General features: G+C 40.5%; 1 protein-coding gene across 1 annotated transcript in view; it reads right to left on the bottom strand.

Moving 5' to 3' along the window:
* Positions 1–3,593, bottom strand: part of LOC129819953 (teashirt homolog 1-like) — a 36,587-nt gene extending 32,994 nt beyond the window's left edge. Inside the window, exon 1 of the mRNA XM_055876685.1 lies at positions 2,568–3,593. Coding sequence (XP_055732660.1) covers positions 2,568–2,607 — 40 coding nt within the window. The 5' untranslated portion in view covers positions 2,608–3,593. The remainder of the gene's footprint in view (positions 1–2,567) is intronic.
* Positions 3,594–15,514: the final 11,921 nt, after the last annotated feature.

The following is a 15,514-nucleotide window of genomic DNA, read 5'->3' on the forward strand; positions in this document are numbered from 1 at the left end:
GGTATAAAAGAAAATTGTCCTGAAATCAACACTTATTCCAATAAGTGACAAGGGTATTAGTACTACAAGACAAGGCCTCAATTTCATAACCCCCTTGGAGAGAATCTTGGCATTCTGCACTCTTGTGGTACAATATTTTTATAACATATCTAAGCAGCATTTGCAGGTCAAAGGTTATGTCACTCATAAGCTCTAGTATGAAAATAACAAAGCTTCTCTGGGCCCATTTGTTCAGAAACTATTATATAATGACACTCGCGCTACATAGGCTATCAATTTTTTTTTACCTCTGGCTTGAAAATGTATCAAGTACAGTAAGCCTACCCTGGACTTGCAGGTCACTCCAAATAAGAGTGATAAAACACACCCAAAATGAACACGAAGCACCCTCCGGAGATCAAACGTCAACAAATGACTGCAGCAAAAGTCGATGCTGCTCGGATTGCACCGCATTGAACGGAACTGCCAAAACGAACAGATGCAGCCATGTTGTTACAAATGGAGGGGAGATTATGTATAGTTACTGGCCATACTAGACACAAGGTACAGCGGCATCCAAGGGGCTAGAAACCACCAAAGCATGGACCTCCATTTTAAAACAGTGATATTCAATCGCTTTTCAGCAAAACAAAGCTAGTTGTTTTCACATTCTTATTTTCCTGACTACAGTGTATGTTTAAGTCAAGATTTTTATTTAACTTACAATACATGTTTTGGGTTGTGTGTGTAAGTGGTGGGGTAGTGGTGCTTTTTTCAGTAATGAAGAAGTCTCTCTGTCACACACACTCAAACAAACTAGTTTTTGTCACAGTGTTTTGATGGAGACCACCATGTGTCACACACTGGAAATAATGGAAAGACGATGCCTGCCAAGTTTTGATTGACCATTACTGCCAGTGATGTATGTTCCCGTCACAAATCAGACAATTAAATCAATATTCAAAAGCTGGATGGGAGTCGAGCAGGGAGCTGATGCCTTGGTTGAGTGCACAAGCTGCTGGGTCAGATAATTCAGCAGCATTGTGTACATTTTGTACTAGGCTAAAGCATACAATATAGTCCCCTTCAAGTGTACACATTGGATATGTGCATACTATGTTGAAGTGCATTGCAGTTTACCGGTCCCAAATAATGTTTTTGCACCGGGTAATTGAATGCTCTGATTTAGTACATGCATTCACGACAGTCTCAAGCCATTGTATTTATTAGGAGTTGACTGTAGCCTACATGCTACAGTCAAAACCCCTTCCCTGACGCCCTTTTCATTCGTAACCATTTTTTCACTAGTTTATCCATATCACCTATTTATACCAGAATATCCTCACATTTATATTTCTGCATTCAAGCTGAATTCACAACCCCACCGAGTTCAAAGTAACTCCTTCCCAACCTGCTTAACTTCACATTTCCAAAGTCTGTTTAATATTCTAGAAGTGTTTTGTTCAGCAGCAGTCGTTAATGCCTGAACTTCAAAGGCAGATTTCTCATTAGGGGATTGGTGGAAATCCTTGTCAATCATTCCATGTTATAAGAGACAAAGAAAAAACATCTCCAAAATGACAGGCTCAACTCTGGTCATCTTTCATGATACTTTATGAAAACTCCTATGTGTGTCAAATACATTTTTGTGCACCTCCCCCCAAAAAAACGCACTATCAAAGCGAAAAAAATTTTTTTTATGTGTGCATACTGCATAGTCTATATCCTAGAATAGAATCTAGGCTACTCTGAAAAAAGCTATTTCTATTGTGGGTTGAATATAGCATTGCATTGGTACAGAGTAGCCTAGTAAGTCTGGGGGAAAGTTAAAGTTGCTTCTTTGAGAAGGATATTGTCGACGTACTGTAGGTACTCTTAAGAGTATTTGAGTGTTACTTTCTGATCTTGACACGCCCCAGCACCCTCCCTCCGCCTCATCCCTTGTCCCTCCCCCCTGGTCATTAATCGCAAAGTATTTACCCCGCTTGGGAACTTTTCTTTCAATTTGTCTTTTCTCCTGCTTCTCGACAGGGGAAAAAGTTGTCCATTGAGTGGCTCAAGCTGTCAAGCGCATGCGTGTTTCCATAGTGAATGATTTACTGACGCTTAACAGGAATGAATAGATCAAAGGTAGTCGCATGACAGGCGATCAATCAGGCATCAAATCAAGGATGGCAATCCCCGAGTGTAACGCAGAGACTTAAAATACGCGCCAGCGACTAGGTTTTCATGGGTACTTAAAGCCGAAGATATGCTACTAGATCAAACACACGTCCAATTGCATTAGGTATATTATATGTGTATACAACTTCAATAGGCCTATGGGTTTTGACAACCTATATGTGAATATGAACCTGTGACAAAAAAAGGAAAGTATTTGAATTAGGCCTGAATACTTTTCTGGACCAAAAAAAAATGTTATGTTCATCTCCTTTTGATTGTAGCTAAATATGTATAACATAGTAGGCTATATTTATGTTTCCAATGTGTGTCTACTTAGGGCTATTTGAAATAAGGATGGGAAAATGTGTACTTGAGAGGATTTTATGGGAGGGAATTGGGGAAATAGACTTCAGAGTTGGGCTTACCTACGGACCGCCTTGGCGCTTGCTGCTTTCTCCTCGGCATGCTGCTGGTAGACTTTCCGCTTGACTTTCATGCAGAGACCAAAATAAAAGACGACCCTAGAGGAAACCAGTGCGACGAAACCAAATAAAATAACGTCGTTTTGTCCTTCTCTTCGATAGAATCGGAATAGAAATGTAGAATCCCGTTCTTTGACTGGCAAAGGAAGTCTAAGCGTCAGTGAAAGTATTATTATTTTTAAACATCTTTCAGCGATTGTTTGTCAAATGTGAAGAAACAAATAGCCTATCTCTAAACAAAGTGATGTTTCTCTGGAAATGTTGAGTTGAAAACAGTTTTTATAAGACCTCTGTTTTAGGTTTCAGTCTAGCAGTGGAGAACATGGACAGCCGCCAAAGCTTCTTCAGTCCGCGGAGCTTCCATTAAAAAAAGGATTCCACCCCCGGAACGACACTTTATAACAGATTTTCGCGTTGAAAGTAAAAGTCTTTCAATGTATCAAACTTCCACGGCGATGGATAACGTTCCAAACTGTATTTCCGCACAGGTGCTGTTCCGTTGTTCAATCTCTGCAAGTAGACACAAAATGGGATAGAAGGAGATTGACATTAGAGGGTTATGTCAATCAGTCCGTGTCAGTCATATCACCACAGCATTACAGATCAAATGGCTATGCCGCCAATAGGCTACTCTCCGTCTCCTCGCGCAAACTAAACACCCACAGCTAGGCTCGGATAGCCTATTCCGACGAAGCTCACAAAAATGATGCCCTTTCGGCTTTCATGTGGACAGTTGGTGTATTACTGCTCCAAAGACTTTTCATAAACAAACGAAACGCCAACAGCTACTCCACGAAACGATACGAATGTGGATGTATTGCTTATTTTTAACTCCACATAGTGAAGCTGGAGTCTCGTCTCCGCAGTGAGAAATATGCGGCGGGGGATGCGCGACTGATCAGACAGGCTCAACTGATCGACAGACACATCGCGTTGCCTTTCCTGCCTCTCTGTTACTCCACCCCTCTAGAAGCGTCACTCTTACAGTCAGAGCCCACCTGTCAATCTTTTTAATTGTTCTGTTGTTTTCTCTCTATTCTTTTCTATAACAGGATTATAAAACACCGCATGTCCAATGCAATGCTCTGGAGAAAAAATCTTCTCCACGTCCATGCATTGTGATAGTTGGTTTCACCAAATTCGTTTTGAGCGTATGAGACTACACGTACTGTATGTCTTATGCTACTGTCCTCATGTTACACGGACTGCAAAATGGAGAGAAATGATCATCACAAAACACAGAAAAGAACACTGACGGGATATTCTGTATCTGTTCTGATATTCAATTCTCTTCTGAAATGCATTCTTTCATTAACTTTTTTAGACCATATATTAGATCGCAAAGCTTCTGTATCTTGAAAAAAAAAGATCTATACAGGCAGCAGTTGGGAGGAGTTTTTTTTTTTTTTTTGTACCTCTTCATTGACACCTCTAAAAAGGGGGCATTGAAGTTGCAGATTGATTCGCTACACCTTGCTAGGAAGTGACTACTTTGCATGGGAAGGGGAGGGGCACCGAGTGCACAAGTCCACTGTGACTGAAACAGTGCACTGCTCTCCATCCCTGCGCATTTATTTTTAAATCCATTTCATTCACTATGTTATTAACATGTCAATACAACAACTTATTCTGCCCGACTGCATTGAGGCAGAGTAGCTATTTAGTCAATAACTCAGATAGCCAAGCTGTTGAAAGTATTCTAAACCTAGGACATCAAGAGAACCCCAATTGACCGTGAAGTTGAGTTTTTCTTCTATTTTTTAATGAGATGCTCTTTTATTTTGGCTACATGTGTTACCTAAAGCACGTTTGGTGGTGCTAAGTAGGCTAGCGTATAACTTCGGTAGCATTGAAGCTGTGTTACGTTGCTCAGGGGTAGATACGCACCGTTCCACCCACCACCCCATGCATCAGATATTTTGGAGATTTTCCATCACCACCATGGCTGCCGCTTCTTGCTAATGCACCAACTCAATCCACATTCTCGGGCGCACGACTGCATTTTTGCGAGACGGATTAATTTCCCAACGCACAGGCGGCCGGCAGACGAACCTTGTTTAACTGACCCTGGTGAGTTTTCGGAATTTGCACCATATGTTAACCTCTCTATCTGTTCATGCCACTCCGCACTTCATTTTTTTTATGTTAGATATTTTTCTCAAGTCAAAAGGTAACAGATGATGAACCGATAGACTATCGTTAGGATTTTACCCACTCAAATAAATCCTTACCTCTCAGTGCGCGCGACATACTTGAGACATTGCCAGCATGCTATCAAATTTATCATCTATGCAGAATGGTTGTCGGAGGGGGCTAATAATGTGGCAATATTTCCAAGTACCGCCCCAACATCTGTCTATCTATCCATTCCTCCATCTACCTCGACATGCCTGTCGCGATTGATGTTTCTTACGTCACTAATCTTCAATCAGAAAGTGCATCGTGGAAGTAGAGCTGGCAAGGACAGGCGAGGGTTTTATGCACTTTATGGACATAGCACTGTGTTACAGGAGCTTTTTCATAGTGAATAGGCCTACTGAGTTTTTAAAGTTGATAAGACTTCTCTAGCTGCGTTTACAATTGTAAGTGTTCCGTTTGAATATTGGAATTTAATTGGTGTTGAAAGGTTTTGTGTCATGTAATTTCATATTCTTAAGCTACATTATTTTCCACAGATATTGCTATTATTATTAATATTGTTGTTATTATTAGTGTCATTATTATTATTATTACAGTTAATTTAACATAGGATACCAATGAGATTTGTTAGGCTAAGACGTTTTGGTCAACTTTGTCAAAAACAATTAATAAATGTTTTGTGCAGATTGATACCTTATTGAATTCTATACATTAGATCCAATGTTGAACTTTGAGACCTTTTATCCTGCCTTAGTTGTGCGCCCTTGTGCATCTTGTTTGGTCTTGTTGATTTGATCATTTCTTTCTTTAAGCCATTGCTGGCATCTTTGGTGGAATTTAGGTATAGACTAGTTAACAGAATTTAGAAATTAGGCTATTAGAAAAATGACAAACTATTCATCCAAAACTGTGTAGAATTGAGTGTATTGCATTTATTGTAGGTCCTAAGTTGTTGCCTGTTATTCACTATTGAATGCTCTAATGATTACAGAAAACCACATCAAAATATTTTTCTCAAGGCAAACACCTGCTCAGGAGAACTTTACGACTACATCATAAAGGTTCATATTGAATCAAAAGACTTCTAGACCATACTTTCCAGCACCGGCCTCAATAAGGACGCAGTTCAACTTGAACTCAAAGGGATTGTCATTTGACATTCCTGATTTAACTTGCACACAATATTCCTGCTAAAGAATTTGTTTAATTCAGAGTTCATAGTGTTTTTGTCATCTAAAAAGCCCTGAGTGTAAAACATTTTCACTATGCATTGTGTTGTATTGACAATAAGATGTAATGGGGAAAATAATTAGGTCATCCTCATGTCTGTTTTTAACCTTTTGTATTTGCTAAATTAATAATTTTTGAGAAAATAAACACTTTCATAATATGCATGGTATTGAAAATATGGTAAAATGGTTATGCGATAATGATCATATGGACTGAAATCCGACTTTGAGGGTATATTGAAGGCTTATATTTTAATTGAGGGTATATTGTAGGCCTACATTTGTTTCTTATGGAATCTAGATACACATATTATGTGTAATGTGATATTATCCAGATTTTTACACACCAAAGATCACATTGTGCTGTTTGCTTTCTTGTCAGCCCAAGGGAAGGCAGTCTCATGCAACTCACACATACACACATGCGTGCACATGCCTTCACATTGCAGATGGATGCAGGCTCGCAAACACATACACTGGCCTGCAAACTCACACCTACACATACAAACATACACACACACAAACTCACACACATGTGGATTTATCAGTGTGTTGTGGCCCCATAAACTTACATTGTAACTATAATTGTTGCTGAATGTCCCTGATGACTCAACGCAAGCCCTATCACATAGGGTTAAACTGGAAAACAAGATGGTGGTTTCTCTGTACGTCCCCCGTGCACATGCATAACCTGTCGTAATGTGTAAGTCAATGTTAACAGCAGAGTATTTTCTGTAGTGTCCACCACTATTCACAATTTGCTGGTCTTTTATGTATTAGTGAAAGGAAGAAACATAGGTAAGGACGCATTACTCCTAACACATTATAGTTTATTGCCAGTGTGAATGTAATTACATATTGGGTATACCTTATGTTAGGTATTTCAAAGAAGATTCCACAAACCCATAGTGCAAAGGCCATGAAATCTACAGGACACAAAAAAAGCAGAATTTGAAGCCAGCATTTGTATTAACTTTGAATAGAACTAAAAACAGCAATCCTTATAACTTTACACTACACAATTCATGCTATGGTGAACATTGGAAAGTAACTGCATTTTTTTTTTAAAGAACATTGTGATCATAAGAGAGACGTGGCTGAATGCAGAGTCGGACGGTACCATGCTATGACACGAGTGAGAGCATGGCTACCATTGTCAGTAACAGCACAGAGCGTAAACCGGGAGGCCAGACCATAACTCACTGGGCATTGGATCCACTTCCTTGCTCCCTGGAATTTTCTGGAACTTGTGTTGCAGTTCCCTGGAAGTGGGTGTCTGAGGAAAAGTATGGCATATCCAGTGACAAGATTGAAGGGGAAATGGGGAGATTTTTTTTTAGATGTGTAGTTCCAGGTGCTAGTGCATTTGAAATGTTTTTCTTCATCTTCCTCTTTTTCTATTTTTCTCTCCTTCCTTACAGCCAGTCATAATGAATCAGTGCATTATGGTACAAAATCTTCCAAGCTACCAAATCCTAGGACGCCATCACACATGTCCACACACATATATGTCAAGATCTTACACATTCGCAAACAATAACATGGCATAGTCCCATTTCCCCCCCTCTGCGAATATCAAGTACCTTTTCATACTGACACAATGACAACACGATGACGAGTCACCCTCGTTTTGTGTCACCGCCGTCTCCCTTTTTATCTACGTTGAAAAACACTCCCCTCAGTACATGTGAACATGTCCGTGTAGTTGGCATGTACTGTATATTTGCACACATTATGTTCTTCTTTCTTGTTCTTTCTTTTTTTAGATTGGTTGACGTGAACACGCACGGATTGTATGGATGGTGTACAGTGATACCAGTGAGAATGGAACTACTATTTCACCCCTGCTTCTAAATACTACATTGGCTGAAGGCCCAGTGCTAGAAGGTGAGGGAACATTCCAAAAGTAGTGTACTGTTTACTTATACAAACAACCTCATCCCAAACATTTATGTGATATGCAGTATACACAAAATGTACCTGTATATAGACAAAACATTTGTACCCTTTTATTGATGAAGTAAGGATAAGATATTTAGCTAGAGATAGATTACTCTCTACCCAAACTTTACTGCCCCTTAATGTAAGCTGGAAATGGGTAAGATGGCAACAATGGAATATCCAAAAACTAAAAGTAATGAAAGTTAGAAATTACTTTTATAGGCCAACAATTGAAGAAAATATGTTACATACATTAGCCAATGTATTTATTTTGTCACTGATTGCCACTTGATTAACGCATTTAGTTTTTCCATTTTATCTTCCAATATAATAATTATTAAATGTAAAGTTTTTATACAAAGTGCTATGCCTACATGCATTTTTTATTAACTACTACATTTTTGATCAAAGCTTCAGATAAAATGTTTGAGTGTGATGCCTCTTTTGACCTGCTACCACACAGCCTCATCAGTCACACTAAGAAATATTTAATCAGACAAATACAGTTGAATGCAAACATGCTGTTGGCACAATAAAGAGAAAGACCTTTAACTGCCTGGTTATATGTGTAGCATTATCACTATTACTATCACCATTATCATTGTTTGAGGCATCACCTCAAGCAAACAGAGACCCTCCAGCCATAACACACCAATGCAACGGTCACTGATAGAATTATAGAATCAAGGTTTTTTTAGTGTGGGGGATGAATTCCATGTTGCTTCAACTCCATAATATAATTGGACATGCCATTCGAATGTGATGATGCTCATAACGTTGCAATGTACTGTTACTTGTCCTAATTACAGCCTGACTCATTGGTCAGAGTACTATTGGTCCATAGCTATACTCTTGATTCACCATTGAGACCATTGTTACATTGATTACTTACTGACTCAATCAGTAATCAAATGGTATAAGTACTATTTACAATTTAAGTACTATTAACTACGTATAATGTTATGGTGAAATTACTTTGTGCCTGAGGAAGAACTGTAAGCTTGTCAGCTCAAGATTGCAGTTCTTCCACGGGCACAAAGTCTTTTCACCATAACATACTTCTACTAAACTTCTAATAAAATATAGCCATTCACTTATTAAGGCTCTTTTTGCTCTCATTGTCATTCAAGTAACAAGACACTCTTCTAATCGGAGAGATTTGTGGCTTACGATAAACCTCCTCTATATGGTACATAATCTTCAATCAATGATAGGTCAAATGAAATCCCATGCATCCATTGACAGCATGAATATAAGCATATATGATTAAAAAACAATAAAGAAGTGGCGTTTACTTTGACACAAGGTATATCTCCCCATCTATCAGATAAGGACGTATAATTAAAATGTCACCTAGCCTAGAAGAACAAGAGCTTTGATAGAGCTTTATACCCACAACTCAATTACTTCTGTAGTTTTTCAACAAATGTTGATGAAGAAACGTATCTGAAGTAGAGACGCGAGAGATGACACACTATGCCGTAATTTTGACAACGCAATTAAAGGTTCATAATCTCTGCCGGGGTCTTTTGATTACCCCAATTTGGACGCCCCAAGATGATGAAACGTCCCATGGACGTTATTTGAGGATGACAGATGCACAGCAAGTTCATTAAGAGCGATACTAGTACGTAGCTAAATTAAAATGGTGTTGAGCATGCTATGGATATGTGGACATGTACAGTATAAGATCTACAGATATCGATTCACTCATAATTAAATTGCTCTGCTATAGCCAAAGCCTAGCCTTTTTGGGGCCCTAGGTGAGTTTTGATTGGGGGGACCCCAACCTCGCATTTAGAAATTGTATCCAGCAGAGCAGAGCTGGTTAGGCTGTTTTCACGCTATTCAGAGGTAAACAAATCATCGGCCAGAGCGTCAAGTGTTTGCTTCGAGAGGGAAAAGAGATGGGTGGGGCTAAAGCGAGGCTGAATGGATGTAGACAAAGAAGAGCTCTTCACTAGATACCAAAACATTCAAAGGCAATTTTCTCAAAAGTGAGTTTACAAGCTGATCAACTTTCAAAGCAGAATTACTTTCCCATTGTTCCTCAAATGCAGTGTATGATGTACCATTTTGTAGCTTTGAGTCTTTACTTTTATCTGATGTAAAAAACACAATTTCAAATTTTGCTACATAAGTCTGAATCCAGGTGGTGAGTCACATATTGCCATGGGTGCGTATTTTTATTGTTGTTGCAATATTATAACTAATTTCATTCTACTCATTTTGCTATGGGGTGGAGAGAAAGATTTGCAGTAACAAAATCAATGGCGGCCACCTGGAGGTCACAGCCCCTGGCCACGTGCCCAGTCGGTAATTCAGCCATGATTACTACAAGTTTAAATAGCTGGGTAGACTAACTTACCATTCTAAAAAAATGTTAGCTGACATGGGATAATTGAATGTCTGTCAGTGACTGAAATAGCAAGAGGAAAACTGCTGTTGGACAAGCAAATTTCAGGATATTACACCTTGTGTATTATACTATTCTAATGCTCAACAGTAAGTTGAGACCCCGACTGAGATTTATTTATTTTTATGGCCGGGGGCCCAAGGTGATTGCCTATGTCACTTATGCCTAGGGTCGGCCCTGGCTATAGCTATGCTATTACAATTGAATTGATCCAAAAAAGAATGACTTTTATTAAAGAACTTTAGATGATTGACTAAGATAATTAAAAACAATATTGCTCTTTGTTAAGATGTAATGGTTAGACTGTGAAGCCTAATTGTTTGAAGGTAAAAATTCACACAGAGAGAACACAAACAAAATCAAGTCTCTGGTGATTGCTTGTGCGTCTTCAAATTGTTGGGCTGATTAAATTGATGTGTTGGTTAGTAATAATTACACCACAATAGTAAAATATTTACTGTGTCATTATTCCATGTCAACTTCAAACATTTTAATGTTTGCCATGTTTTATGCTATAGTCCTATTTACAGTTTGCATTTAGCTTTGTTGTAGGCCTACTTACCTTTTGTTTTCATCATTGTCCTTTTTGTCCCTAACAGTTTTTCTACTTTGTTTAATTTAATCATTGTTTGAAAAGAAGTTCTCTGCAATTCTACACATTTTGCCATGGTGCAGAAAGAATATGTTGCAATTTTATAACTAATTTCATGCAATTCTACTCGTTTTGCCATAAGGCGGAGAGAAAGAGTTGCAGTTTAAAAGCAAATTTACTCCAATTCTACACATTTTGCCATGGGGTGGAGATATATTTTTGCAGTTTCAAAGCAAATTTCCTGAAATTTGCTATTTTATGACATTACTTATGCCATGTTAATTTGATATCTGAGTGAGAGTTAGTAACAAAATCAATGGGGGCCACCTGGAGGTCAGGGCTCCTGGGCATGTGCTCTTCGTGTCCAGACAGTAATTTGGCCATGATTACTACAAGTTTAGATGGCTGGGTAGACTAACTTACCATTCTATTTTTAGAAATTATTGCTGACATGGGCTAATTGAGTGATTGTCAGTGACTGACATAACAAGAGGTAAACTGCCTTTGGACAAGCAAATTTTTAAATTGCACCTTGTGTATTTTACTAATCTAACGCTCAACAGTAAGTTGAGACACTGACTGATTTTTATTTGTTTTTTTGTCCGGGGGCCCTCAGCAGCTGGTAGCCCTAAGCGATTGCTTATTGTCACGCCCTGATCTGTTTCACCTGTCTTTGTGATTGTCTCCACCCACCTCCAGGTGTCACCCGTTTTCCCCATTAGTCCCTGGGTATTTATTCCAGTGTTTCCTGTTTGTCTGTTGCCAGTTCGTCTTGTCTTGTCATGTTTATGATCTTTTGCCTGTCCACGACCATTCTCTTGCCTTGGATTATAATAAATATCAGAGACCCGAACCATCTGCCTCCAGTGTCTGCATCTGGGTCTCGCCCTGTGCCCTTATATTACGAACTGGCCATGACAGACCCAGCAGACTTGGACCAGCTCCGCCACGCTGTCTCCCTGCAGGGAGCCACCATTGGGAGGCATGAGGAGCTACGGCTGGACCTTTTGGAAGGGCTTTGTTCCCTCACGAAACGTCACAACCAAGGGTTCAAGGCTATTATGGAGCAAATCAGGGTGTTGGTTCATAGGGAGCCCACCACCTCTGAGACCTCCCAACCACCCAGTATCCTTTTTACTATTAGTGGTAAAAAAGAACCGCGCTTACCTCATCCGGAGTGTTATTCTGGGGATCCAGGTACCTGCCCTGGGTTTTCTTTCTCAGTGCTTCCTCATTTTTGAGCTGCAGCCATCTTCGTTCCCCTCGGATCGGTCAAAGATAGCGTATATTATTATGCTAATGCCGGGAATGGCGCTCTCCTGGGCTACGGCAGTTTGGGAGCAACAATTGGCTAAGACTTCATGGCAGAGGTGTGGAAGGTTTTTGATTCTCCGGTATCCGGAGGAGAGGCGGCCCGAAAACTACATGAATTACGTCAAGACTCCAGTAGTGTGGCAGACTACGATGTAGACTTTTGCATGTTGGCCACCGAGAGTGCCTGGAATCCAGAGTCCCTATTCGGTACCTTCCTTCACGGATTATCAGAGGTGATAAAAGATGAGCTAGCTGCTCGGGAGTTACCGGTGGACCTCGATTCCCTCATCGCCCTCACCATTAGGATTGATGGACGTCTACGGGAACGCAGGAGTGAGAGGAGGTCCGGCCTAGGTCACACTCGTCCATCCGCTGCGGCTCGCTCACCTCCGAAGGAATCCGGAAGTCCCTGAAGGCTGTTTTTCCGAGAGGATCCGAGGCCACCCAAGCTCCCTCGAGAATCATTGACGACGGGTGAGTCAGATAGACCGGAACCTATGCAACTGGGAAGAGCTAGATTATCGCATAGGAAACGTTCACGCAGGCTAAGCTCCAATAGTTGTCTGTATTGTGGTGTTGTAGGGCATTACATAGCCACCTGCCCAGTGAAGAGACCTGAATCCTTAGTAGGTACAAGTACACTCGTGGGACTGACTGGGAACCCTCTAATTCCCATTACCCAAACTCCTTTTGATGTGATCTTGCTGTGGGGAGACCAGTCTAAGTCTCCCAGGGTTCACATTGACTCTGGGGCAGATGAGAGTTTCATGGACGCTACCCTGGTATCGGAACTAAGTATCCCTACTCAACTCTCCGTTTCCATGGATGCCAGGGCACTGACAGCCGCTCCATTGGAAGAGTCACGCACAACACAGTTCCCATTAATATGCGGGTATCTGGAAACCACAGTGAGTCAATACAGCTTCCCCTCATTGAGTCTCCCCACATTCCTATTGTTTTGGGGTTTCATTAGCTCCAGCCTTCCCCGGAACATCTGCCTCCAGGGTTGCGTACGACCTCGAATCTCTCTGCCGTTCCCGCAGAGTACCATGAACTCCTGGAGGTTTTCAGCAAGGCTCGTGCTACCTCCCTTCCTTCACATCGTCCTTATGATTGCACCACACCTCCTCGAGGCGGATATATTCCCTGTCTGGTACGAGTGGCAGACGGCTTTCAACACTGCCTGTGGACACTATGAGTACCTGGTTATCCCGTTTGAACTCACCAACTCGCCCGCTGTCTTCCAGGCCCTGGTCAACGATGTGCTCCGGGACATGTAAATGGTTTTGTTTTTGTCTACCTCGACGACATCCTGGTTTTCTCTCGTTCTGCCCAGGAACACACTCTCCATGTTAGACAGCTCCTTCAGTGCCTCCTGGAAAATCAGTTGTTTGTAAAAGCTGAGAAGTGCGAGTTCCACCGCTCCACTATCTCGTTTCTTGGATACATCATCGATGAAGGGAATGTTCAGATGGATCCTGATCTGCTGGGTTTGGCAGATGCCAGGAGAATGCTACCTGCCCAATGTATAGTGCCAACTGTAAAGTTTGGTGGAGGAATAATGGTCTAGGGCTGTTTTTCATGGTTCAGGCCCCTTAGTTCCAGTGAAGGGAAATCGTAACGCCACAGCATACAATACAATTCTAGACGATTCTGTGCCTCCAACTTTGTGGCAACAGTTTGAGGAAGGCCCTTTCCTGTTTCAGCATGACAATGCACAAAGCGAGGTCCATACAGAAAGTTTTGTCGAGATCGGTGTGGAAGAACTTGACAGGCTTGCACAGAGCCCTGACCTCAACCCTATCAAACAACTTTGGGATAAATTGGAACGTAGACTGCGAGCCAGGTCTAATCGCCCAACATCAGTGCCCGACCTCACTAATGCTCTTGAGGCTGAATGGAAGCAAGTCCCCGCAGCAATGTTCCAACATCTAGTGGAAATCCTTCCCAGAAGAGTGGAGGCTGTTATAGCAGCAAAGGGGGGACCAATTCCATATTAATGCCCATGATTTTGGAATGAGATGTTTGACGAGCAGGTGTTCAAATACTTTTGACCATGTAGTATGTCTTAAAGCATAATTGAGAAATAATTATTTAAAGTTGGAATATTTGTGACATTTCGGCCTTAACCAGTCCTCATTTAAGTCTATAATGTTTAATTTGTAGGTGCTACAAAGCAAACATTGGTGTTATACAAAGCTTTAATGATTTTCCTCTAATATGAGTAGTATTTTGATTTAAGTTAAAATAATCTGACATTCATTTATGAATACATTTACATTTTTTGATTTAGCTATTTTTTATATACAGTATCTTGTTGAACATAATATACTCTACAACCCAAATCAAAGTGGTATGTCTGCAACTTTTAGAGTTATAATCCAATTTGTTTGCATTACCAACAGAGTGAATGTGAAAATGGATTCAAAATGGTTGCACTCTGCCTGTTGATTTGCAGGGTGTGCAATGATACAAGTAAAAGGAGGGCTGTGACTAGTTAAATCACAGATCATCCATTATTATTGACCAGATACTCTAGTGGCCACTCTAACAATGAATATATGTGTTAAAAAATGGGAGGCAAGATCAGGTTGGACCCTTGTAGCAAATGAGAGGACAGATACTTGTGTGACCGACAGGCACAATGGTTTCCACTAGTTACCACAGCCACAAAGTAAAAATTCATGAAAACAAGAAATTGCTTTTTTGTCTTCATATTAGGTTAGGGTTAGACATAAGGTTAGCAGAGTGGTTAGGTTTAGAATATAATTTGAAGAAGAAACATTTTGGAAATAGGTGGAGGGACTTTGTGGCTGGGGTAACTAGTGACGACCAGGCACAACTCCAAAATAAAGTGTTTTTTCTCAAAGTTGCAGGGATGTCACTTGTTGTACTTATATCAGTACACTCGTAACAACCTAATCATTACGAAACTTCTATTCGATCAATTAATCCACACGTAGCAAATAAACCAAAAAACATTTTTTATAACCAAATACAGTACAGAACTCTCATTGTCCTCCATACAAAAACGCCTTGCTTGGTGAGTGAAAACAAAATGAAAAAATGCCACCTGCTGGAGAACACCCATTTTGGGCCCAGTTTTCCCTCGCTTCGCTTCTTCCTCTCTGGTTACAGTGCCTACTATGCACATTTCTCTATATAAAATGGACCATAACTTTAAAACTAGCAGAGATCCCACTCTGGATCTTTGATATGCCCGTAGAGTAAATTATGTTATAGTTTTGTGAGGAATCAC

The sequence above is a fragment of the Salvelinus fontinalis genome, chromosome 22, assembly GCF_029448725.1.
Source record: "Salvelinus fontinalis isolate EN_2023a chromosome 22, ASM2944872v1, whole genome shotgun sequence".
In the NCBI taxonomy this organism is placed as follows: Eukaryota; Metazoa; Chordata; class Actinopteri; order Salmoniformes; family Salmonidae; genus Salvelinus; species Salvelinus fontinalis.